The sequence below is a fragment of the Podarcis gaigeae genome (genome assembly GCF_964106915.1).
Source record: "Podarcis gaigeae genome assembly, chromosome: 7".
Taxonomy (NCBI): Eukaryota; Metazoa; Chordata; class Lepidosauria; order Squamata; family Lacertidae; genus Podarcis; species Podarcis gaigeae.
In genome coordinates this window covers 83,784,292-83,808,972 of record NC_139683.1, presented here as the reverse complement: position 1 = coordinate 83,808,972, position 24,681 = coordinate 83,784,292, and the positions used below count along the sequence as shown (strand labels likewise).

The window sequence follows — 24,681 nt, the reverse complement described above, 5'->3', positions numbered from 1 at the left end:
TAAACCTACTTCTGCGCTGTTCCACTTCAGATCAGAGCTGCAGATTTACATGATAGCATTCTCTTCAAAACCATAAAAACAAAACCATAAAGGTAAAGGTAAAGGGCCCCTTGACCATTAGGTCTAGTCGTGACCGACTCTGGGATTGTGGCGCTCATCTCGCTTTATTGGCCGAGGAAGCCGGCGTACAGCTTCCAGGTCATGTGGCCAGCATGACTAAGCCGCTTCTGACAAACCAGAGCAGCGCATGAAAACACCGTTTAACTTCCCACCAGAGCGGTACCTATTTATCTACTTGCACTTTGACGTGCTTTTGAACTGCTAGATTGGCAGGAGCAGGGACCGAGCAACGGGAGCTCACCCCGTCACAGGGATTCGAATCACCAAACTTCTGACCGGCAAGTCCTAGGCTCTGTGGTTTAACCCACAGCGCTACCCGCGTTCCTTATAAACCAAACCATAGAGAGCTAGAAAACAGGAAGTAGTTCTTTCTGAGAAACAGTTTTCTATTGAGATTTTTTGCACAGAGGTTTTACGACTTCAATGAGAACTAAGACCAAGATAAACTAAAGAGTATCTATCAGAAACAAAGAGAGAGAGTTCCTTTTTACAGGGCTTAGCTCACTTGCAAAGGTTCATCTTAATCCATAAAAACATGAGTCATTTCACTATTTAAAAAGCAATGCTCAAAGTGACGCACAGTCAATAAAACTAAAACACAGGACCACCACAAAAATAGCAGCAGCCAGAAGCTGAAAATCCAGGCGTTCAATATACAGTGGTACCTTGGTTTACAAACTTAATCTGTTCCGGAAGTCCGTTCTTACACCAAAGCATTCTTAAACCAAGGTGTGCTTTCTCATAGCAGCGGAGGACTCAGTTTACAAATGGAACACACTCAACAGGAAGTGGAACATGTTCTGCTTCCAAGGCAAAGTTCACAAACCAGAACGTTTGCAGCGTTCTGTTTCCAAGTTGTTCATAAACTAAGCTGTTCTTAAACCAAGGTACCACTGTATTCTAAAACCAAACTGTTTTAACCTAGCAATGGAATTAGCAAGGATGACATCCTAACCGAGAAAGCTATCATTTTACACTTTAACAGTTCTTACTTAAGGAAGTCGGGGAAGGAGAAAAAACAACAGCTCCCTATGACAGAGCCGCTGCTCTCATGAATCACAACAGGAGCTGCCACCACATTTATTGTCTTAATTTATATCCCACTGTTTGACAATATGTTTAAGGAATTTAATATTTAATGCTGTATTGTTTTAAACACTTGATTGGGAGCCGCCCAGAGTGGCTGGGGAAACTCAGCCAGATGGGTGGGGTATACATAAATTATTATTATTATTATTATTATTATTATTATTATTATTATTATTATTATTATGTTCCATTAAACTGGATACAATGGTAACGATTCTTTTAGGATAGTTGAAAGTGGTATAACAGAGAAATCACTGCCCAGGTATATTACACATTTACTGATTTTATCCTGCTATCGGGAGGGTGGGTGTAGTATTTTTTTGCTTTTTGGAGCACTATGAATACCTGCAAAGCCTGTTCAACTGAGAATGAGAATGAGCCAAGTGTACTACCCATGGATAGCACTGCCTCTTTCTGGCCACCTGGCACCATCCACAAGTAGACTTGCTGTACTGTATTAAGTCAACATTCAATCAAGATTATGACATTACTAGGGCACACGATTTTAACCCATATTTTGACTTACTGGAGTAGCAGCAGGTGAAAACTGTATGGGAGACAGTAGAGGAGGAAGAGGCCTAACCCACTTCAAAATATCTCGCAGATTTTCACCAAGTTCGTCCTGTTCCGTGCTAAAAACACCCACGTTGCCCTCTCCCAAATCTGTCTCTGAAATGACTTCTAGAGATCTGTCTTCGTAAAAAGTGCCGCCACCATTGTAAGCCCCCGTGGTTTCCATGGCCTTGCTTTCTACTGGGCTACCATGCCCAGCAAGTCTGTCGCCCAGCTTTGTCTGCAACGGTGCCAAAGAAACGTGCGTCGTACAGGTTTCAGGTGAAGAACAACCAGAAGGCCTCTCTTCTCGAGGTTTCCTGAATTGTTGAGGATTCCGCGGCGTTTCTATGGGGCAGAAGATCATCTACAATGTAAACAAGGTTTCCATATTTCCTCCACTTTCTGAAGGTTTTTAAAAAAGTTTTCAAACCAATTTAATAATAATAATAATAATAATAATAATAATAATAATAATAATAATAATATTTTTTTATTTATACCCCGCCCTCCCCAGCCAAGGCCGGGCTCAGAGTGGCTTACAAGCAAGAATAAAAACAAGATGAATGATTACAACTTAAAAACAAAAATAAAATACAACATTAAAATAATGGAACATTAAAATTTTAAAATTTTAAAACAAATGGTTTATTATACATGTTACTGAGTGCCCTACAGGTACACCACTGTGCTGTTGAAAGGTTTTTTGCAACTCCACAGGCCCTCCAGAAAGTATCCCCTTAATTATTATTTTTTAACTTTAAAAATCCAGGTGTTAATTTTACTGACCACTCTCGGGGGCCCCCTGCTGTGTTTCTGGGGTGCCGTACAGTTTTTGTAACCTTCCCATGACCCTCACAAAATTTTTCCTTAAAAAGTGTAAGACATTCCTAGCGCAGTCTTGGAAGAAGGCATGAGGACACACCAAGGAAGATTTCCAGCAGCCTAGAGACAACCACAAAAGCCCTGCAAAAGCATATATTTTGTTCTTGCATTTAAATTATGCAAATATTAAAAGCCTAGTGCAAAGTCATTCTAAAAGTTAATTATTGGCACCCGTCTGTTGTGAGATTCAACGGCAGAGTGCCGTTCTAAAAGTACTCACTTTTTTTTCCACGTGCTCTTGAATGACCATGAAAATCTGTTGCTGCAGGTGAGAAAAGAGGCAATTTTTCTTTACTCTTCTTGAAAATTGCAACATACTTTTTCTCTCTCTAAGGACAGTTCAAGAAGGACACTGACAAACTGGAACGTGTCCAGAGGAGGGCAACCAGAATGGTCAAAGGCCTGGAAACGATGCCTTAGGAGGAACGGCTGAGGGAGCTGGGCATGTTTAGCCTGGAGAAGAGGAGGTTAAGGGGTGATACGATAGCCATGTTCAAATATATAAAAGGATGTCACATAGAGGAGGGAGAAAGGTTGTTTTCTGCTGCTCCAGAGAAGCGGACACGGAGCAATGGATCCAAAGTACAAGAAAGAAGATTCCACCTAAACATTAGGAAGAACTTCCTGACAGTAAGAGCTGTTTGACAGTGGAATTTGCTGCCAAGGAGTGTGGTGGAGTCTCCTTCTTTGGAGGTCTTTAAGCAGAGGCTTGACAACCATATGGCAGGAGTGCTCTGATGGTGTTTCCTGCTTGGCAGGGGGTTGGACTCGATGGCCCTTGTGGTCTCTTGCAATTCTATGATTCTATGATTCTAAGGAAAGTGACTACTTCCAATTATCTCTAGAGCTACAGTACTTGGGTCTCACCTAAGATGTAGTCATTTTTGTTGATTTGACTTTTTCCTGTCGAGCTGTCAATACACATCCAGAGCTCCTGCAATAGCAGCTTAATTTTCTCTGTAAAATAACCGAAGAGGCATCCAAACTGTTATGGTACTTGCAGAGAAACATGGATTAATAGAATATATATCTATATCTGTATCTGCACACACATTTCTTCACTAATACAGGGAATAAGAAGCAAATCCCAAACTGCTGAGGTTATGTCTGTTCCAGTGATGGCAAACCTCTAGCCTACTAAAGGTAAAGGTACCCCTGCCCGTACGGGCCAGTCTTGCCAGACTCTAGGGTTGTGCGCTCATCTCACTCTATAGGCCGGGAGCCAGCGCTGTCCGCAGACACTTCCGGGTCACGTGGCCAGCGTGACAAGCTGCATCTGGCGAGCCAGCGCAGCACACGGAACGCTGTTTACCTTCCCGCTGGTAAGCGGTCCCTATTTACTTGCACCCGGGGGTGCTTTCGAACTGTTAGGTTGGCAGGCGCTGGGACCGAACGACGGGAGCGCACCCCGCTGCGGGGATTCGAACCGCCGACCATGCGACTGGCATTTCCTAGGCGCTGAGGTTTTACCCACAGTGCCACCCGCGTCCCCTCTAGGCCTCCTCTATTGACTTGCCAAGGCTTCTCAGTAAAGTTGAAGGAAGCTTGTTATGTCAGGATCTGTTACCTAAAGACATCTGGAGGTGACAACTCCCAACAGAGCAGCTCTCTCTTTGCTGCTGGTTAGCTATTTCCTTGGAGAGTTGAGCAGGGGACGGAGGCCCACCACTCTGGTCCAATGTTCAGGAAACATATGAGCAGTGATATGAATGCAGCACTTTCTTGCAAACTGCCCTTGGAAAATGATTGAAGGGCTATACAAAAATACAGTGGTACCTCAGGCTACATATGCTCCAGGTTACATACGCTTCAGGTTACAGACTCCGATAACCCAGAAATAGTACCTCAGGGTTTAGAACTTTGCTTCAGGATGAGAAGAGAAATTGTGCTCTGGCGGCACGGCGGCAGCAGGAGGCCCCATTAGCTAAAGTGGTGCTTCAGGTTAAGAACAGTTTCAGGTTAAGAATGGACCTCTGGAACGAATTAAGTACTTAACCCGAGGCAGCACAAATGAGTCAGCCCAATTTCTCGATAAATCGATGGATATTCAGCAGCAGTGGCGTAGCGTGGGGGGTGCAGGGGTGGCCGGCCGCACCGGGCGCAACATCTGGGGGGCGCACGCTCGCACTCACAGCTCTCTGCCCCTACCTGGCTCACTCACTCTCTCTCACTGCAGTGCTGGCTGTGCGAATCCGATCCGAGCCGCCGCCCACTGTGGAGGGGGTGGGTGCCAGGCGTGCGGTGCGGAGAGAGTGCGAGGGACTATCTGGGGGAGGGACAGTGCAGCGGCCGCCCAGCTGAGCGCAGGAGAGAACCACACCAGACCAGACCAGGCAGCAGCAAGAAGAAGCTGGCAGCGGTGTCAGGTTAGGGGTTAGGGGGCGCAAATTACTTGCCTTGCCCCGGGTGCTGACAACCCACGCTACGCCACTGTTCAGCAGAAGTTCTGACTTGACACAATTTGTTACGATAGAAGCTAACGAACATGTTCTTTTCCCCTTCTTGGCAACTCCCTTGAGCCTGAGCCTCCTCAGAGGATTCAGCCTGTTGACATGATAAGCAATAGCAAGAAATCCACCTGAATCTATTTAAATTGCATCATTTCCTTCTTGCCTCTTTGCTAAGTAAGCGGTGATTTAAAAAAAAAAAAAGGAATGAAATTAAGGAGCTCTGGTTGTATCCCTTTGTTGGTATTCTCAGCACTTTGTGGCATGATCACCATTTTATTTGCATATCACCTTTCCTTGAAAAGATTCATGCTCAAAGCGGCTTGCAAACAAAAGGAATGCATCTCAAAATCAGCCACTGCAAGAACAATTCCATAGCAATTCCACAGCAACATAATAGCAAATATAACATCAAACAAAAAAACACACACACCAATATTTCAGCATTATAAATATAAGAAGATTACACCTTCTGGCAACTGCAAAAATAACAAGGGAGACCGATAGCTTTGCCTATGATGTGGGAATGGGTTCCTGGTTGGTAAAGGTAAAGGGACCCCTGACCATTAGGTCCAGTCGTGGCCGACTCTGGGGTTGCGGCGCTCATCTCGCTTTATTGGCCAAGGGAGCCAGCGTACAGCTTCCAGGTCATGTGGCCAGCATGACTAAGCCGCTTCTGGCGAACCAGAGCAGCACATGGAAACACTGTTTACCTTCCCGCTGGAGCTGTACCTATTTATCTACTTGCACTTTGACGTACTTTTGAACTGCTAGGTTGGCAGGAGCAGGGACCGAGCAACGGGAGCTCACCCCGTCACGGGGATTCGAACCACTGACCTTCTGATCAGCAAGTCCTAGGCTCTGTGGTTGAACCCACAGCGCCACCCGTGTCCCACTCCTGGTTGGTACTTGCATGTAAAAGGAGAGGGATAGATTCAGGTCTTGTCACCTGGAGCAGGAAAGAAAGCACTTCCAGGCGACCAGGTAGAGAAGCTTCTTTGAAAGCAAATGTGTCTTTCTTCCCAGCCCTTAACAAGTCATGAATGCACCCAACTGAACCTGGGTGGGCAGACTAGTCAAATTTTTGCCTGTTGATCTGAAAATGGCAACTGCACTTCAGATATGGCCTTCTAAACAAAAAAAGTTCTAGTGTCCTAAACAGCTTGCAGTGGGAAAGGAAGGGTTGGTTGAAGAGAGAGCCCAAACTCCCACTCAGCAGATGCCCAGCATATACAAAAGCACAAATGTTTTCATCCCCAAATCACTAGCTTTGCCAGGGTTAAATTCTAAAACACCTCTCTACAATCCACCCCAAATGCATCACAACTTTTCTTCTAAAATTCCCCCATGAGCGCAACAGAACCCAACAGCTTGCTCCCCACCCACACAGATCAATTCCTTATAGCTCTCTGTTGTCTGCCATCTAATCCCCTAGGCTTCCACTCGCTCTACAAAACTGGGGAAATTGCAAATGTTGCCTTCTGCTTGGCCGTCCAATGCTCTCCACGCTCATTGAAACGTGCTGCTAATTTCAAGGGAGCTGTGGTGACAGGCCACGGCTGAGACACCCAGCATTAGTGAGCAATGAATCAGTCTCTCAGTGGTTCAATAATTTGTAGGGGGTTAGATGCTGGAAAGCAAGGTCTTGGGTATCATGTCTGACGACCTCGTCTTAGGCAATGATAAATAATTTGTCTCCATCCAACTGCAGTTCTAAGAAGCAAAGAATACTAACAGCAGAGTAACAAGTTCAAGCTGACATAAAACCTATCGTAGGGGTAGGCAACCTAAGACCCGGGGGCCGGATGTGGCCCAATCGCCTTCTCAATCCGGCCCGTGGATGGTCCAGGAATCAGCGTGTTTTTACATGAGTAGAATGTGTCCTTTTATTTAAAATGCATCTTTGGGTTATTTGTGGGACCAGGGGAGAGAGACAGCGGAAGAAGATTGGAAGAAATTTAAGGACTATCTTAAGAAATATTGTAAAATTAATGAATGTTAGAATGACGTTGGTTTAGAAAATATGTGGTTTCCAGCTGTAATGGATAAGTAAAAAAGAAAAGAGACTAAAAATTAAATGAAAAATAAAGGAAAGGATTTGCTGAATTAATAAATTAGAAATTGGAATATAGAAAGGGGAGGTATGAGGAAGTCGGGGAAGTAAGTTATAAGAAAATAAGGGACTGAAATTATACTTGTTTTTATTTTTGTTTGTTTGTTTGTATTATTGTATTGTTTAGTTTTGTTTTTATAAAAAGTTTGAAACTTTAATAGAAATCTTTTTTAAAAGGGCCTTTCTGGGGGTTTTACATGAGTAGAATGTGTGCTTTTAATTAAAATGCATCTCTGGGTTATTTGTGGGGCATAGGAATTTGTTCATCCCCCCCCCCCAAAAAAAATAGTCCGGCCCACCACATGGTCTGAGGGACGGTGGACTGGCCCACGGCTGAAAAAGGTTGTTGACCCCTGACCTATCGTCATGCAGCTTGTTACATGTGGATGACCACAAAGCAGAACCTTTGGGCTTGCTGGCTGAAGCGGCCATGCTCTCAAGCCCTTTTCTCAGCCAGATCTTGGGGCCTTGCACATGTTCCATGCAGTGGGCAATCTCTCCTATTCAGCTCCTTTAGAGTACCTTCAAGAATCCAAGTAGTGTGCTGAAGGGTGAGGCCTTGTAGTATGAGGATGTGATGACTGTACAGATGACAACTCAAAGAACAGCAGCTATGAGCAATTGCAACCTTCTTATATTACAGAGAAAATATTTATACATACCAACCTTTGTCTAGGTCTGCTACAGGACTTGCTCTCTCACTTTGGGTCTCAGCATTCTTCAGCACTGAGGGGAAATAAGACAGACACAGATATCAGATCAACAATTAAAACTGGAACCCTGCCACTGAAAATCCGTTAAGGTAAAATAAAGTGAAGCATCACCTTTCTTTTGCTTTGCATTCGGGAAGCCATCAGTCTTCTCCTGTCAACATCAAGGGAAGAAAACCAAACCACATTAACATCCTTAACTTGTAGTATTGTCAGTGGAAAGAGATTCGACTCTGGTTACTGTTTAAATTACCTCATGACCTCTCAAATGTATTATACAGTGGCACCTCGGGTTACAAACGCTTCGGGTTACAAACTCTGCTAACCCGGAAGTAGTACCTCAGGTTAAGAACTTTGCCCGAAGATGAGAAAGGAAATTGCGTGCCGGCGGCGCGAGGGGAGGCCCCATCAGCGAAAGCGCGCCTCAGGTTAAGAACGGTTTGGGGTTAAGAACGGACCCCGGGAACGAATTAAGTTCGTAACCTGAGATACCACTGTATAGGGATTGGGAGCCTCCAGATTTAGCTAGACTACAACTCCCATCGTCCCTTACAGCTGGTCATGCTGGCTAGGGGTTGGAGTCCACCATCATCTGGAGGGTCACAGGCTCCCTGGTTTCATAGGCTTGGTGGAAAATCGGAACTGTCCCTTGTTACTCTTGCCATCTCCTATCCCTCCCCTTCTGTGCTTATTGTTACCTCTTCATTCCCTCTGTCCAAATTTAGACTGTAAGGTCCAAGGTGGAGGGAGGAGGAAAGAGCTGTCTTTTATTTTAACCCCCCCCCCCCAATTATCATGGCACATGGGTACTGTGTAACAATAACTTTTTTACTTTGGACCAGCAACAATTCTGCCCAGCAGCCTAAACCATTTCTGTGATCAGTTCTCCCCACATTGTCTAGTCTTCCACCAGTTTACCCATTGCAATGATGGGAAATAAGTCATCAACAGACAAGAACAGTGGGAAAAGTAGGCATGCCAAGTCCACATTTATGACACACACTCTGCATCTTGGGGGGGGGGGGAATCATTAGGAGATACTTACTCTGTAACTTATAACAAAGCATGCAAAGAAACACTAATTTGTGTTTACTGCAAAAATGCAAAAAAACAACCTCCCCAAACCCCTGCTTAAGAAAGTTACCTGTGCTTTCTTCAATTCCTTCTCAAGAACTTTCTTCTCTGCTTTCAGCTGCTTGAATTCCTGGATGTGCTTTGCTGCAGCCTCTTCATTTAAAGGAAAAAAGCAATCAAAATGCATGAAAACCATTAAGCTCGACTTAATGGCACAAAAGTCAGCAAACAAGAGCGAAATGCACTTGCATGGTGATGCCGTCTCTTTCAGATTTGTCAAACTCTAACAGTTTATCTAGGGGTTGCAGCATTCAGCTCTGCACTATCATGTATTTCATTAGGATTTCATCACACTGGATGAATGCCGCTTGGCACGGTCAGAGACATGTATTATCCTACCAACGGCACACAGCAGCTCCACACCTTTTTCTCCAAATGTGTAAATGCCCACATGCCTTAGAATTCTGCTTAATGAGCCCTAGGGAACTAGAATTTTATTCATACTAAACACCACGGACAACAAAACCTTTCCATGTAATAAATATATATTTGCACCCTTCCATTTCAACAGGTCAAATTCTTAAACTGTGCTTTGTCAAGGTTTGCTGTGAGACCCTAAAATGCATACAGATATCCTTAAATGGCAATAATCAAGTCTGAGTTCTTTGCATAATGTTATACTCGGATAAAAATTTATGCAGAAATCCAACTAGGTTTGTTGTAAGTGGATCAAGCTCTGCAAGTTATTCAACTACCAGGGGTTTGGCAGAGGTGGTACACTGACATTTAACACCCAAGAGACAAATTTCTTAACAGTTATTTTACTTTCCTTTGGACATTAAACAAGTAGAGTAATACGTGACATGAAAATCAGGACAAAAACAAACAAGAAATAATTTTAAGGAGCTTTCATTCTTAATTTCAGGATCTTGTCACAGCTACTAACAACTGCCCAGAGCCAGGACAGGAGAGCACAATTATCTTCCTGCTGTCATTTCTCATATATTTTCATGAGAAATATAGTATAAACCTTTTATGATTTAAATAATGAAATTATTTTACAGCTTTCTAACAACAGACCACTCTAAATTCTAACAATTCATGACTTAAGGCAATCTTGGAATTTTTATACTTTGATTGACAGTTTCATTAAAACAGCTACACAGTTGCAACTAAAAGGTTTTAAGTGCAATATACAATGTGACACTAGATGGTGAGCCTTATGGAAAATTCAATGTATTTTTAAAAACGCTTTTAAAAAAGCATTTTCAGAATGGTTTTTATATGAGTGTACATTCCACCCAGATGTATAATTAACCTTTTACAAGCCAATTCATTCTCGCACTAACTAGCTCAATTTTATCTAAGGAATTGTTCTCTCTTTTATTCCCATGAAATAGAAGCACAGCATTTGACACTGCAATCCTGACATTAGTTGAATGGGGCAAAAGGTAAAGGCAACAGCGAAGAAAGCAAAAGGTGAATCAAACTCAGGTTTTTAAGGTAAACTGACTGGGGCAAAATTGTTGGTGTACCTCTCAACCCTACTTAAAATACACATAAACTATGCAACACTCTCTTTTCTTACAACAATGTACTACTTTAAACCTAAAGGTTTTCTGTATCTGAAATGTGAATTTATTTGCAGTGAATTACCTTCAAGTTTCTTCACTTTAGTTTCCAGTTTCTTCTTCCTGACCATGTTTAAAAAAAAACACACCAAAAAATGAGGATCGTATTCTATTGATACAGATTTTTGGCTTGTTGTTCAATCTAATATACAGAACATAAAAGCTTCCTTGATAACACAGGTTTATTATGATTTGTGTAGCTCAGGCTTACACTTCCGGTTGAGTTTTGAATCAGAAACTGGACCCGCGCCCAGTTCTTTGTGATGCTAGGACCCCACAATAGTCACCACTGCTACACCGTCTGTCCATAAAATATATCATACATCAAGGGAGAGGAGCAGGTAGGAAAGTCATGCCAAAGGAGAGACAGCATGCTGCCCAGCTGGGGAATGAGTTTTGGTTACAGGCCACTCTATTCACTGCAGCAAAGAACACACCACCTCCCAGAATGGAAGTGGTCGGAAGTGCACTAATTCAAAGTGTGCCCCAGAGTTCTTTGCACTGTTGAATAGGGAAGACAGCTAGGTTAGATGTAGCACATGCGTCCCCTTGCACACTGTTTTTTCGCCCTATAGGACGCACCATCCCATAAGGTGCACCTAGTTTTTTGGGGGGGAAATAAAGGGAAAAAAATTATTTCCCCCCCCAGGCGCGGGGCTGGGGCGGGGAAGGCCCGAGCTTCCCCCAACCCCAGCCCCCAAACAGGCAGCTCTCTGCAAGCCGTGGAAGCCCAGTGCTGGCTCCTGCTGCTTGCTGAGAGGTCTGCGAAGCTTGGACGCGCTGAGCTCAGCGCGTGCAGGCTTCTGCATGCAGGCAACTCTCCGCAAGCAGCGGGAGTGCTCCCGCTGCTTGCAGAGAGGTCCGCGAAGCCTGGAGAGCGAGAGGGGTCGGTGCGCACCGACCCCTTTCGCTCTCCAGGCTTCAGCGAAAGACTGCATTCGCCCCATAGGATGCACACACATTTCCCCTTCATTTTTGGAGGGGGAAAAGTGCGTCCTATAGGGCGAAAAATACGGTAATTGAATTGAAATACTTTATTGACACTTGTACAACTTGTATACAGTGAGATTACACGAGCACCCCCTACCCAGCTCTCTTAGTCTTAATTCCCCTCATTTACTGACGCACACCCACCAAACCCGAAAGTCAGTTGCCCTGTTGTTATATTTTCATTTAGCAGCCTAACAGCCCACGGATAGAAGCTGTTATTTACCCTGTTGGTGTGACTAATCATGCTTCTATATCTTCTGCCCGAGGGCAGGAGATCAAGAAAGTGCTGGCCGGGGTGTGAATCATCCTTGAGAATTTTCCTCACTCTCCTGAGGCAACCTTTTCCTGCTATTTTATCCAGCGGATTCATGGGACAGCCCATAATATCTTGTGCTGTATTCACCACCCTCTGTAGGCACTTCCTATCAGTTGATGTCAAACCAGCGTACCACACCGTGATGCAGTATGAAAGGATACTTTCTATTGTTGACCAGTAGAAGGAGATCATCAAATGTTGATTGACATCGTTCTTCCGCAATAATCTGAGGAGATGGAGTCTCTGTTGGGCTTTCTTAACCACCTGGGTTGTATTTATTTTCCAAGTAAGGTCTTCACTGAGATAAGCTTCTAGGAATTTAAAGGAAGAGACTCTCTCCACACAGCCCTCCACGATGTACAGCGGGGCTGGTTCTCCTCTCTTCCTCCAAAAGTCCAACACCATGTCCTTTGTCTTGCTGATATTAAGGTGCAAGTTGTTCCCTAGGCACCATGTAGATATTAGTGCACCTGCCGTCCAAATCTTGCAATGCACCCTACCTCAAGCCACCGTGGGACATATTCATGTTGTGCATTTCATGCAAGGATCAAAATCAACCTAGCCATTTTTGTCTGGAAGACTAGTAGAAGTTAAATGAATGTCCCCTCAGCCAGCAACCATTTCCAAGTAATCAACAGGCCTTAATTTGCCGCACCCTGTGTAGTCCACTTTATGGAATGTGGGTTCTGATAATCCCAGTCCCAAACAGTGAGAAGGGTAGGTAGGGAATGAATTCAGAACGGGTTGCTCGTCTCTCCTTTTGGACTGCTAGGCTCCCCCTCCCTCAAACACCACCTAACATGGTTTTGTGTTACAGTACTGGCTACATGGCCCTAACAACTGATAAGATGTACAAGAAGTGAGGTAAAGGGACCTCTGACCATTAGGTCCAGTCGTGACCGACTCTGGGGTTGCGGCGCTCATCTTGCTTTATTGCCCGAGGGAGCTGGCGTACAGCTTCTGGGTCATGTGGCCAGCATGACCAAGCCGCTTCTGGCGAACCAGAGCAGCACACGGAAACACCGTTTACCTTCCTATTTATCATCTTGCACTTTGACATGCTTTCGAACTGCTAGGTTGGTAGGAGCAGGGACCGAGAAACAGGAGCTCACCCCGTCGCGGGGATTCGACCTTCTGATCAGCAAGTCCTAGGCTCTGTGGTTTAACCCACAGCGCCACCCGCATATGATTAATTCCTACACTGAGAAGGTTCTTAATTCCCACTCCTTCCACACAAACACGACTATAATCTGAACACAGAAGATTTTTTCATCTAACTCCAAAGGTGAAAAATAGTATAAATTCACCATGTGGTTCATTTATACGACTCACATCGTGTCACTTTTGTTCATTTCATCTTTTACCCGAACATATTCCAGATGAGTTTCCTGGTATATCTTGAGTGAACTCTAGTTAAAGAAACAGATAGTGATTAAAATACAGACATGCAAATAAACAAATATTTTCTTATAGCTAATGAATTGATTCCTAATATCATAAAACAGCATCGCGAAAGTCAGAAGACATATACTGAATAAGATTGCAGGAGAAGGGGTGTCCACAGCTGTGGAACCACCACTAAAAAGACTCTGGGCCTGATGCCTACTAGGGCTGGGCAATATTAGCTTTTCAATGTTGTGATGTTGAAAAGCGGAGGAGCCGAGGAAAGAATGAGCTCCATTGGCCATGGGTCCGATGCAGCTCCTTCCTCCGCACACTGGTGACAGAGGGAGTCCCTCTGCTGGCAGCACTGGCATGCCAAGGGAGGAACAAGCTCAATAATAATAATAATAATAATAATAATAATAATAATAATAATAATTTATACTCCGCCCATCTGGCTGGGCTTCCCCAGCCACTCTGGGCGGCTACCCAAAAAATATTAAAATGCTGTAATACATCAAACATTAAAAGCTTCCCTAAACAGGGCTGCCTTCAGATGTCTTCTAAAAGTCTGGTAGTTGTTGTTCTCTTTGACATCCATTGGCTCCAGTGCCACGTTCCTCCCTTGGTTTGAGGGCCAGAATATTTCAGAATAAAAAGATGTTCTCATAGGCCAAATGGGGAGGCCTGGAGGGGTTAATCAGTTAGTCCTGTGGGTCTGAAGCTCCCCTTCCCTGCACGAAGGGATTACAGAACAACCCTCCAGCTACCTTCTTAAGGTTACTCTTGGGCTCCTAGGTGCAAGCCCTCACTTAGGGACAGGGAATCCAGATGTCTCAAAGCAGGCCTCACCACTTTCTTTCTTTCTAAATATTTTCTAATTACCTTCTTCTCCTCCAGCTCTGCTTTCACAGATCCCAGCTCCTCCTGACACTTTTCTAGAGGCAATATTTTCTGCAGCATTTGCTCCACTTGGTGACGAAGTGTGTCATTTTCTCTGAAATTGGGCAATTAATATAACAGGAGTGGAAATGAAACAAGAGACTTGCATGCAATATCTTACTGTCTCCGTGGACACGAAGCCACAGTAGTCCCATGCCCTCCCACCATGGCCCAAGCCACATAGCAAACACAAACCAAAATGTCCTTATAATATCACATTAAACTCTCAAACATATTTGCTTAAAAACTATTCCCAACACCTCACTCGTTTGTCTCAGGGAGCAGACAAAGTACAGAACCAATTATTAACACCCAGAGATTCATCCAGCGGGGATAACTCCCAAGCCCAAAGCAGTGGGCACAGCGTCAGAATTCAAGCAGAATGAGTTCTTACCTTACAGCAAATTGAAGCTGTGATATCTGGTTAAGGAAAACCTGAAATGCAGAGATTAGCTCGATGGCCACAGTTACAGATCAACAAAACCCACTGTGCCTCAGAGGCATTTCTTATGAGTCTGTTGATAGTCTGGTAGCAATATTCATGTACAAAAAGGATGCATTTCATGTCTTGCCTAGAAGGAAGCACGAAGGAGATATTTTATTATTACTCTCAAGGGCCCAAGAACTTGAGAACTATACAGAGCAGAACCTGACACGTCAATGGCTGGGTTTGCTTTAACCATGTATGTGAATAGTAGCTTGTCTTTGCATGCTTCATTTTTCCTACCATTGTCTGGCAATCTCACATGCAAGATCTGAGCCTCTACATCAGGCGTCAGCAAACTTTTTCAGCAGGGGGCCGGTCCACTGTCCCTCAGACCTTGTTGGGGGCCGGACTATATTTTGAATTTTTTTTTTTTTTAAATGAACAAATTCCTAAGCCCCACAAATAACCCAGAGATGCATTTTAAATAAAAGCACACATTCTACTCATGTAAAAACATGCTGAATCCTGGACAGTCTGTGGGCCAGATTGAGAAGGCGACTGGGCCGGATCCGGCCCCTGGGCCATAGTTTGCCTACCTATGCTGTACAGGCCTGGGGTCTACCTACAAACTACACCTCCAGCAGGAGAAACATTTTCTCTGATGATCTTCTGCTGACATGCAAAAAGCATTTTTATTCAGACAGACTTTTGATCTAATAAGCTGACTTGTTATGATTTGCAGGTTGCTCAATTGGATGTTGTTTTTTATAAGTTTTACCTTCTTTTATGCTGTTCCCATTTTATCCTTTGTATTTTACTCTGTTAACAGCCTTCAGCAGTATTTGGGATACACATATTATACATACCTAACAAACAAAATGTAGTGTTGCTTATGATGAATATATTGAGCTTGCACACTCTGGATTTTCCCTTTCAATCTGTGCAGTTAGGAACCTGGTTTTTTTCCCCCAGCATGTATGCATTTTTCAATGAAAGCCCAACAAGACTTGTTCCTAAAGCACTTGCCCCCAAATATTAAAAAATTAACCTCAAAGCAGCAACCTTCAGGCTTCAGCATGAGAGTGAAAGATGGGGTCAGGATGCACTAGCGGCTTCAGTTACAGAAGCCTCTTTCACACAATGTTCACAAAAGCTGTTCCCGTTGCCAAGGAAACGGGATGCCTCCTTTCTGTCAAGGACACTGTGGCTGATGTTCCCTACCTGTGTGCTGCTGCCTGATGCAACTCAGGGTAATCTGAGCCTTGGCAAATTACGCCACCAAGATTTCAAGTCACAAAGTTGCTACCTTTTCAACAACATCTGTAGGGTGTGCAGTTCAGCCACCCAGTACAGACATGCTCACTATGTATAATTAAGTTCTAATACTTAAACACACCCTACCACCACTTTAGAATTCCCATAACAGTGCTTTGCTCCAAGCAAGATGCATTAAATTTATTTCCTAGGAAAAGAAACGCAAAAGGATATCGTTGCACTTTTGCTGGTATTCTGTCAGCAAGTGGCTGTAAGAGAGAGAAGGGGGGGAGAGAATTAAATGCAGGTCCATGCTGAACAAATAAATACATGAAATATTCCTGTGCCAGGTGCATATTGAAACTGATCTCTGTGCTTTATAGATTAGTTAGCAAGGGCAGATATGCTTTCTCACATTACTACAAAAAATCAGATTTATTTATTTAAAAAATGTAACACGTCCTCCTTCCATTTCTCACACCAGTATAGATAATATGTTGCACAAATGTTCGCACATGATGTAAAGCCAAACATGCCTTAATGTAAGTGTGTGGGTTATCCGTGAAGGCTACCTGGGAGTAAGATATGGTTTGGCTCTCAATGTTATCCAAATCCAAGCTCATGCATTGGCTCGCTCCAGACAAACCACGAGCTGTAACCAAGGTCTACTCCTGGTTTACATTTTGTACCATATTTAGGAGGATGCCACACTATGCCAAACCATGGCTTTGCTCTGGGTAGCACAACAGCAGGAAGAGGGCAATTGTTGTCACCTTCTCTTCAGTAGCCTGTGTGCTCATGCTAAGTCATCTTTAGCTTAGCATTATGTGCTACCTGAATCAATGTTTGCCCATTTACAGTCCTTCCCTGACACACCGCCTTTGTGGACTACAAGATCTGCAGTCCTGTGCTCAAAAGTTAAGTTTGCTGCACTGCATCAGGGCCATACTGAATGCAATTTTGCAGAGCAGAGGATTTTTACTCCCATTGGGCTTGAATAGGATTGAAAGCAGTCGAGCTGTGCACAAGAGCGGACAAATGAAAACAGTTGTTATGGATACACAGGCAAAAAATACACTTGTACAAAAATGGTGACAACCTACTTACTCAGTATCAATGATTTTTTGCTTTAATGCAATTAGGGCAGCTACGTATTCATTTAAATTCTGAAAGAAAAAAATGTAGAAGCCAGTTAAGGAAATTCAGCTCCCACACTCCAATAATATATTCTAAGTTCGTACTACTCAAACTGGGCACACGTTTTGCAGACAGCAAAAAAGATAGGAAAACTGAAATCAATGCAATCACAGACAAGATGAAGCAGGTGGCAAATGAATATGTAAAAATCACTTAAATGATTTTTTTAAAAATAAAAAGGGAAAAGAACCCGAATAATCTTAGGTTAGTATATTTACAGTACCTAAATTTTAAAAAGAAGCAGTGGACAGAGCTCCATGCCCCAGGTGCCCAGAAATTAGGAATTTTAGGCATATCCTAAGCATTAGAATAAGGGATGCGAGTGGTGCTGTGGGTTAAACCACTGTGCCGCCTGGGCTTGCTGATCGAAAGGTCGGTGGTTCGAATCCCTGCAATGGGGTGTGGTCCCGTTGTTCGGTCCCTGCTCCTGCCAACCTAGCAGTTTGAAAGCATGCAGTGCAAGTAGAAAAATAGGTACTGCTTCAGCGGGAAGGTAAACAGCGTTCCCGTGCGCTGCTCTGGTTTCGCTAGAAGCGGCTTAGTCATGCTGACCACATGACCCGGAAAGTTGTCTGCGGACAAACGCCGGCTCCCTTGGCCAGTAAATTGAGATGAGCGCCGCAACCCCAGAGTCATTCGCGACTGGACTTAAGTGTCATGGGTCCCTTTACCTTTACCTTTAAGCATTAGACCATACAAACTCAAGTTTAGCCTTTTCAGTGGTGGCTCTGCAATTGTGGAATGACCTTCCTTTCGAGGTTTGTCTTGCCCTCACTTTATATTCATTTAGACAACAGGCAAAAGCTCATCTTTTTTGCCGCACTTTTAGAGGTTGGTGGGGAAGAGTCATTCCCGAGTTTCGATGCTGGCAGTTATGTTATTGTGCTCCTTTCCTGGCCAATTCTCAACAGGTTTCCTAACATTTGGTGGGAAACTTGGAACCTGAGCATCTTAAAGAATTTAGTAAAATTAATTTAAATGGAATGTGGGAGGGGTGAGAGGGATTTGAAATCTATTTGTTCAGCAGCATCATATAGTGCAGTTTAAAACTAATTTCAAAATGTCAGGGACAAGATGGATTAGAAGTTATAGGGCATTAGTATTAGACAATGAAGGCAACAAGCGATAACAACAGAGTTTTTTAAGCTATTTGTGACTATATGTCTCATATTCATGCAGGCTTGTAGATCATTGTTTGCCGGCTTGGTTACAGCAAGTAAGAATCATCACCAGGTGACCAAGTAGGGAAGATCATGGAAGATACTTTCATTTGTTCATTGGAAGATACTTTCTTTTCCTTTCAAATTGTCAATGTGTTACAAATGCTTGAAACAGGTATGTGTGAGCAGGCAAGTGAGCCCACAAACATTTCCTACTTGTATATATTATCTCAAGCAGTTCCATCCAAATTTTATTGGGTTTCAATTATTCAATCGTCTTGATCCTTTTCTGTTTTTCTTCTCTCTATCTTCTGTGACAAGGTCCACCACATATTTCTTTAAAGGACTCGTGGCCCTAAATCAGCATTTTCAGTGAACTACCCACAATGACTTTGAAGTCTCTTACAGCACAATCCTAACTATGTCTACTTACAAGTAAATACAACTGATTTCAATGGGGCTTATTCTCAGGTAAGTGGGATTACAACTACAGCCTTAGGTTGTGATCTTACTGCAACTTCTCCAGTGCTGAATCCCACTGAACTCAACTGAATATACATATCGGATTATGATGGTGCTCACTTGATTTTATAGACTTCGGTTAGTTATCTTTTCCTTCCTTCCTCTGAAATCACACTTGCAACATACCACTATTATTATTGGTAGTAATCTTTTATTATTACATTTTTTTAATAGATTCATTGGGGCGTATGGGGTGTTAGGGGAGGTGTAGCTAGGGGAGGACATGTTGTGTTCCTTCTGGGGTAGTTTGTCCACCTTTGGTACCCACCCTGCACTCAGCTCTCACCTGTATCTCCTAGAAGCTGCCAGCATGGGACAGCGGCCACAATCCCAGGAAACGGCTTCAGCTGGCCAGCTAGACCAGGTGAGGGGAGCCAATGGGCCTCAAACCCTCTGTGAGTTAGGGACTTCCCCTGCATGCTCTGGCAGATTGTGTGGATGAGACCAATAGCGGGTGCAACAGTCAAGAAGACGGTTTCTGCACATGCTGTAGAGGGAAGCGAGGGGTAGATGGGGCTCATCAACCTAGGAAGGTAGACCATTTAGGTCTTAAACCTCTGCTTCCTTGTGGGATTCATAGAATCCTAGAGTTGGAAGAGACCACAAGGGCCATCGAGTCCAACCCCCTGCCAAGCAGGAGACACCATCAGAGCACTCCTGACATATGGTTGTCAAGCCTCTGCTTAAAGACCTCCAAAGAAGGAGACTCCACCACACTCCTTGGCAGCAAATTCCACTGTCAAACAGCTCTTACTGTCAGGAAGTTCTTCCTAATGTTTAGGTGGAATCTTCTTTCTTGTAGTTTGGATCCATTGCTCCGTGTCCGCTTCTCTGGAGCAGCAGAAAACTGCTTAGAAGGCTAAGGAGTAAACCCTCCACAAATCCAGAGTGGAGACCCTAAGACAATTGGATGGTGTCATGTATGCTACCTTCTGGAACATAGCAGTCAACGTTTCCCTTTTGTAAAGGGAAATTCCTTTATTACTCGCAAGAAAAGGGAAAAGTTGACAGCTATGTTCCGGCAGCTCCTGCACCTAAGTTGGTGCCAAACGTACTGCTCTGCTTTTGTTTGGACCCCATCAACGAGGGTTGTGTCATCTAGGCCCCGCAGCCCCCCCCCTCCATACAACTGCCCAGGCTTGTGCTCTGGGGAGGTCAGTCTGGTGATGCAGTTTGACTTCACCCCTAAAGGAGCATCCATTGTCCCCTGAGACAGATGCCAACAACCATTTATTAGTTGCCTTTTAGATCACTGTCTCAAGGCAATTTACACACAAGACAAGACAATTTACAAATTCCACGCCTGCTAAAAACATTCCTGTTTTAGACAAGGCTACCTAGATACTTAGAAAGTTGAGGTGATTTTAATCCATTTTTGTTTTTCTTAACTTTTGTATCTTTTAAAGCATGGATATGAATTATTCTTGATTTTATTGTGTTATCTTTCTGTAAACTGCTTTGGTTTGTGTGTGCTTTTTTTTTACAATGAGGCAGCGTATAAATTTTATGAAATTCAGTAAATAGTTAAAAACACAAAAACAACAAATATATTTAAAATGAGACTAAATCTTAGCAAGTGGACACTCACAAAGTTTGGGGAGCTCGTTGAAACAAAAATCATATTCAGCTGCTTCTGAAAAGTGCAGATACTGGGTGCCTGTCTCAACAAGAATGCTTCTATACAGAACTGGGGTAGCCCTGCTGTGAGTTACTGTGGAGAGGGTTTCTGAGATATTTGGGACTTGAAGGAGAAGCTCCCCCACAGACTGTGGCGTTCTACTGGGTGTATAAGGCAGCCTCTCAAGTATCAACTAAGGACTGCAATAGGTTCCTGGAATGCCTCATAGTTTCCTTTATCCACAATTTGCCAGAACAATTCTGTAGCACCTGAATGGGTTTTTTTTTAAATAAATAAATAAATACTCAGATCGCTCATATGAAAAACAGTTGAGAATGTGAAGACACATGCCTATATATCTCCCTCTGAGACAAGTGATCAGCTATGTCACCCATCAACTCATATTTTACAGTGAGGTATCAAATGACGCAGGTGGCGTTGTGGGTTAAAGCCTCAGCGCCTAGGACTTGCCGATTGAAAGGTCGGCGGTTCGAATCCCTGCGGCGGGGTGCGCTCCCGCTGCTCAGTCCCAGCGCCTGCCAACCTAGCAGTTCGAAAGCACCTCCGGGTGCAAGTAGATAAATAGGGACCGCTTACCAGCGGGAAGGTAAACGGCGTTTCCGTGTGTGGCTCTGGCTCGCCAGATGCAGCTTTGTCACGCTGGCCACGTGACCCGGAAGTGTCTCCGGACAGCGCTGGCCCCTGGCCTCTTAAGTGAGATGGGCGCACAACCCCAGAGTCTGTCAAGACTGGCCCGTACGGGCAGGGGTACCTTTACCTTTACCTTTTATCAAATGACGCGGGTGGCGCTGTGGGTTAAACCACAGAGGCTAGGACTTGCCGATCAGAAGGTCGGCGGTTCGAATCCCCGCGACGGGCTGAGCTCCCGTTGCTCGGTCCCGGCTCCTGCCAACCTAGCAGTTCGAAAGTACGTCAAAGTGCAAGTAGATCAATAGGAACCGCTCTGGCGGGAAGGTAAACGGCGTTTCGGTGCGCTGCTTTGGTTCGCCAGAAGCGGCTTAGTCATGCTGGCCACATGACCCGGAAGCTGTACGCCGGCTCCCTTGTAAAGCGAGATGAGCGCCGCAACCCCAGAGTCGGCCATGACTGGACCTAATGGTCAGGGGTCCCTTTAACTTTACTTTATCAAATATGATAGATGCAAGAACCTCAAAGCCAAACTGCAGCTTTCTAGCATTTTGGATACAGCTTCTATTTGAGGTATGGACAGCTTGCCCTCTTCCTGCTATACAGTGGTGATTCCCAGAGTTGTCGCTGAAGACAGGCTTCCTATAAAATTTGCTATGGAAGAACAAGTAGCATAAGGCCTTTGGGAAGAAGAGAATCCTTTGAAGGGTCAGCAAAACTTGGAGGAAAGGGTGATGTAACATACCTGCAAACACTGTACAGTTGTGATATTCTACAAACTACAATTAAGGGATGAAGGAAAAATAGGATGCAGTGGAGGTGAGCTGTACTACAAATTCCTATGCTAAACTGTACCTCAGAAGGCTTTCTCCTTCGGCTGACATATACATGCACCAACACAAATATGTTCTTTCACCCATTCTCACTTTGCAGCAAGCAATGGAATTTCACGAATAGATTTCCAAGTCACAGCAATGGGAAGCAATGATCACATTAAAACCTTTATGTTCAGGAAGCTATGGCTCTTTCAAACAATGGTGCAATTAGGAAAATGGTACTGAGTTATGCTAGAATTTCAAAGATATATTACTAACTAGAATCGAATAGCATATAAAGTAATTATATATGAGTTTAGGGTAGTGGACTTTGTCTATTGTTAGCAGAATATGCAAATGATCAGGCTGAAAGTGTTAACTAAGAAGCAAGTCCCAATGTGTTTAAGGGGGCTTACTCCAGGTATTTAGGACGGCAACCTTACTTTGTGTGTATTGAAAAGTTTGCTGTTACTTAATTTTATGGTGTTCTGTACAATAACGTTGAGATAATAAAAGTTTTGTTTCTGTTTACAACAGCACTAATAGTTTCCCCCCTCCCATTTTTTTTTTTTGGGGGGGGCTTATTTTAGTCCTGTTTTCCCAGTAGCAAAAGCCAAAATAGGTTCCTTAGATTACAGGAGTTTACAGCTGTATTTCTCACTGCATACACAAATATTTTAAAGCTATATTTATTTTCAGGGAATGACTAACAATATAAAAAATTACCAAGAAACCTACCCAATCCTCTAAGTTCAAATCACCAATAGGCACAGAACAAGGAACTCTTCACATGCCCCAAGGCAATGAAAGGGAACACATGCTCAAAGGCACTGAACAAGGAACTCTTCACATGCCCCAAGGCACTGAACAGGGAACTCTTCACATGCCCCAAGGCACTGAAAGGGAACACATGCTCAAAGGCACTGAACAGGGAACTCTTCACATGCCCCAAGGCACTGAACAAGGAACTCTTCACATGCTCAAAGGCACTGAACAGGGAACTCTTCACATGCCCCAAGGCACTGAACAAGGAACTCTTCACATGCTCAAAGGCACTGAACAGGGAACTCTTCACATGCCCCAAGGCACTGAAAAGGGAACACATGCTCAAAGGCACAGAACAGGGAACTCTTGACATGCCCCAAGGCACTGAAAAGGGAACACATGCTCAAAGGCACAGAACAGGGAACTCTTGACATGCCCCAAGGCACTGAACAGGGAACTCTTCACATGCCCCAAGGCACAGAACAGGGAACTCTTCACATGCCCCAAGGCACTGAACAAGGAACTCTTCACATGCTCAAAGGCACTGAACAGGGAACTCTTCACATGCCCCAAGGCACTGAAAAGGGAACACATGTTCAAAGGCACAGAACAGGGAACTCTTCACATGCCCCAAGGCACTGAACAGGGAACTCTTCACATGCTCAAAGGCACAGAACAGGGAACTCTTCACATGCCCCAAGGCACTGAACAAGGAACTCTTCACATGCCCCAAGGCACAGAACAGGGAACTCTTCACATGCCCCAAGGCACTGAAAAGGGAACACATGCTCAAAGGCACAGAACAGGGAACTCTTGACATGCCCCAAGGCACTGAACAGGGAACTCTTCACATGCCCCAAGGCACTGAACAGGGAACTCTTGACATGCCCCAAGGCACTGAACAGGGAACTCTTCACATGCCCCAAGGCACTGAAAAGGGAACACATGCTCAAAGGCACAGAACAGGGAACTCTTGACATGCCCCAAGGCTCGTTTCAGGGCACTGGCCTGAATTCAGAAGCCTGCCACAAGCCCCCGGGTTCGCTCCCTACCTGCTGGAGGGCCCCGCAGTTGGCGCAGGCCGTGGCCGCCTCCGCCGCGATCCCCGCTGCGCCCGCGGCGGGCGGGGTCTCCCCGGGCATCATGGTTGCCGCCTTCGCCCATCCGTCGCCGGTCACCGACCAGCCTCGGGCGGCAGAGGCAGCGGCACCAGTGACGGAATCCGGAGGCAGACGCAAGGAAGGTGCTCTCCGGGCGCGCCGCGACGCGACGCCCAGCGGGAAAGGTCCCCACCACCCGCCTCCTGGTGGAAAAGCTGTCCATGGCGCTGCCTAACAAAAACGATATATGAATATATTTTTAGGCTTTTCCAGGCACAGAACGACAGTGGTTCTCTCAGCCTCCGCAGCCACCCGCTGAACGGACTCTGCCCTTAAATGCTCCGCTGTGAAGGGGTTTCCGTCCTCCGACAAGGCACTAGGAAAGGTAAGGCGGGAAACCATGGCGACGACTTCCCTCGTTGCCAAGGAGCCGGCAAGGGAGCGGCCTACAAATCCCAACATGCCGCGCGCGACTCTCGCTTTTGCTTTTGACCGGGGTGACAAAGTTTGGGGACGGGATCGCAGGCAGGCCAAAAAGGAAAAGAAAGACGAGTGGCGGTGCGCGTGACGTCACATTCTTAAAAAAAATTATTTTAAAAATAAAAATATTTTTAAGTGCAGGCAAAAAGCCCAAGCCAATGCGCTAGGGGCGGGCTTGGACCTGGGGTACCAGGGTTCAGATCCTTACCCAGCCATTAGGTCAGGCAGTCCTCTCAAGCCAAGTGATGAGTTCTGTTGTTGTTTAGTCGTTTAGTCATGTCTGACTCTTCATGACCCCCTGGACCAGAGCACACCAGGCACTCTTGTCTTCCACTGCCTCCCGCAGTTTGGTCAAACTCATGCTGGTAGCTTCGAGAACGGTGTCCAACCATCTCGTCCTCTGTCGTCCCCTTCTCCTTGTGCCCTCCATCTTTCCCAACATC

The 24,681-nt window shown here is 44.7% G+C and overlaps 1 protein-coding gene and 2 long non-coding RNA genes across 8 annotated transcripts in view; 1 reads left to right on the top strand and 2 right to left on the bottom strand.

Moving 5' to 3' along the window:
- ICE1 (interactor of little elongation complex ELL subunit 1) overlaps positions 1-23,933 on the bottom strand; it is a 38,175-nt gene extending 14,242 nt beyond the window's left edge. For 2 of the 6 annotated variants that reach the window (XR_014566645.1, XR_014566646.1), the window contains exons 1-13: positions 23,711-23,867; positions 17,041-17,099; positions 16,168-16,202; positions 14,647-14,665; positions 14,196-14,307; positions 13,260-13,336; positions 10,647-10,684; positions 9,061-9,143; positions 8,031-8,070; positions 7,873-7,932; positions 3,514-3,603; positions 2,867-2,908; positions 1,736-2,109 (exon numbers count right to left, since the gene is read on the bottom strand). Coding sequence is in view for 2 of the 6 variants with exons in the window: in XM_083748356.1 (XP_083604482.1) it covers positions 1,736-2,109; positions 2,867-2,908; positions 3,514-3,603; positions 7,873-7,932; positions 8,031-8,070; positions 9,061-9,143; positions 10,647-10,684; positions 13,260-13,336; positions 14,196-14,307; positions 14,647-14,665; positions 16,168-16,202; positions 17,041-17,099; positions 23,711-23,803 (1,122 nt within the window). In the remaining 4 variants the exon portion in view is untranslated. Of the gene's footprint in view, positions 1-1,735; positions 2,110-2,866; positions 2,909-3,513; positions 3,604-7,868; positions 7,933-8,030; positions 8,076-9,060; positions 9,144-10,646; positions 10,685-13,259; positions 13,337-14,195; positions 14,308-14,646; positions 14,666-16,155; positions 16,203-17,040; positions 17,100-19,098; positions 19,397-19,672; positions 19,953-23,710 lie in introns of those variants that run through there. The other 4 variants (XR_014566647.1, XM_083748356.1, XR_014566644.1 and 1 more) reach the window with 4 other exon arrangements.
- The window catches only part of LOC310848923, a 125,023-nt gene that overhangs the window by 90,968 nt on the left and 9,374 nt on the right, over positions 1-24,681 (top strand). The window lies entirely within an intron of this gene.
- LOC310848926 lies at positions 5,291-6,077 on the bottom strand. The gene is made up of 2 exons (XR_014566698.1): positions 6,003-6,077; positions 5,291-5,627 (listed from the first exon to the last, which is right to left on the bottom strand). It is a non-coding gene; the product is annotated as an uncharacterized lncRNA (long non-coding RNA).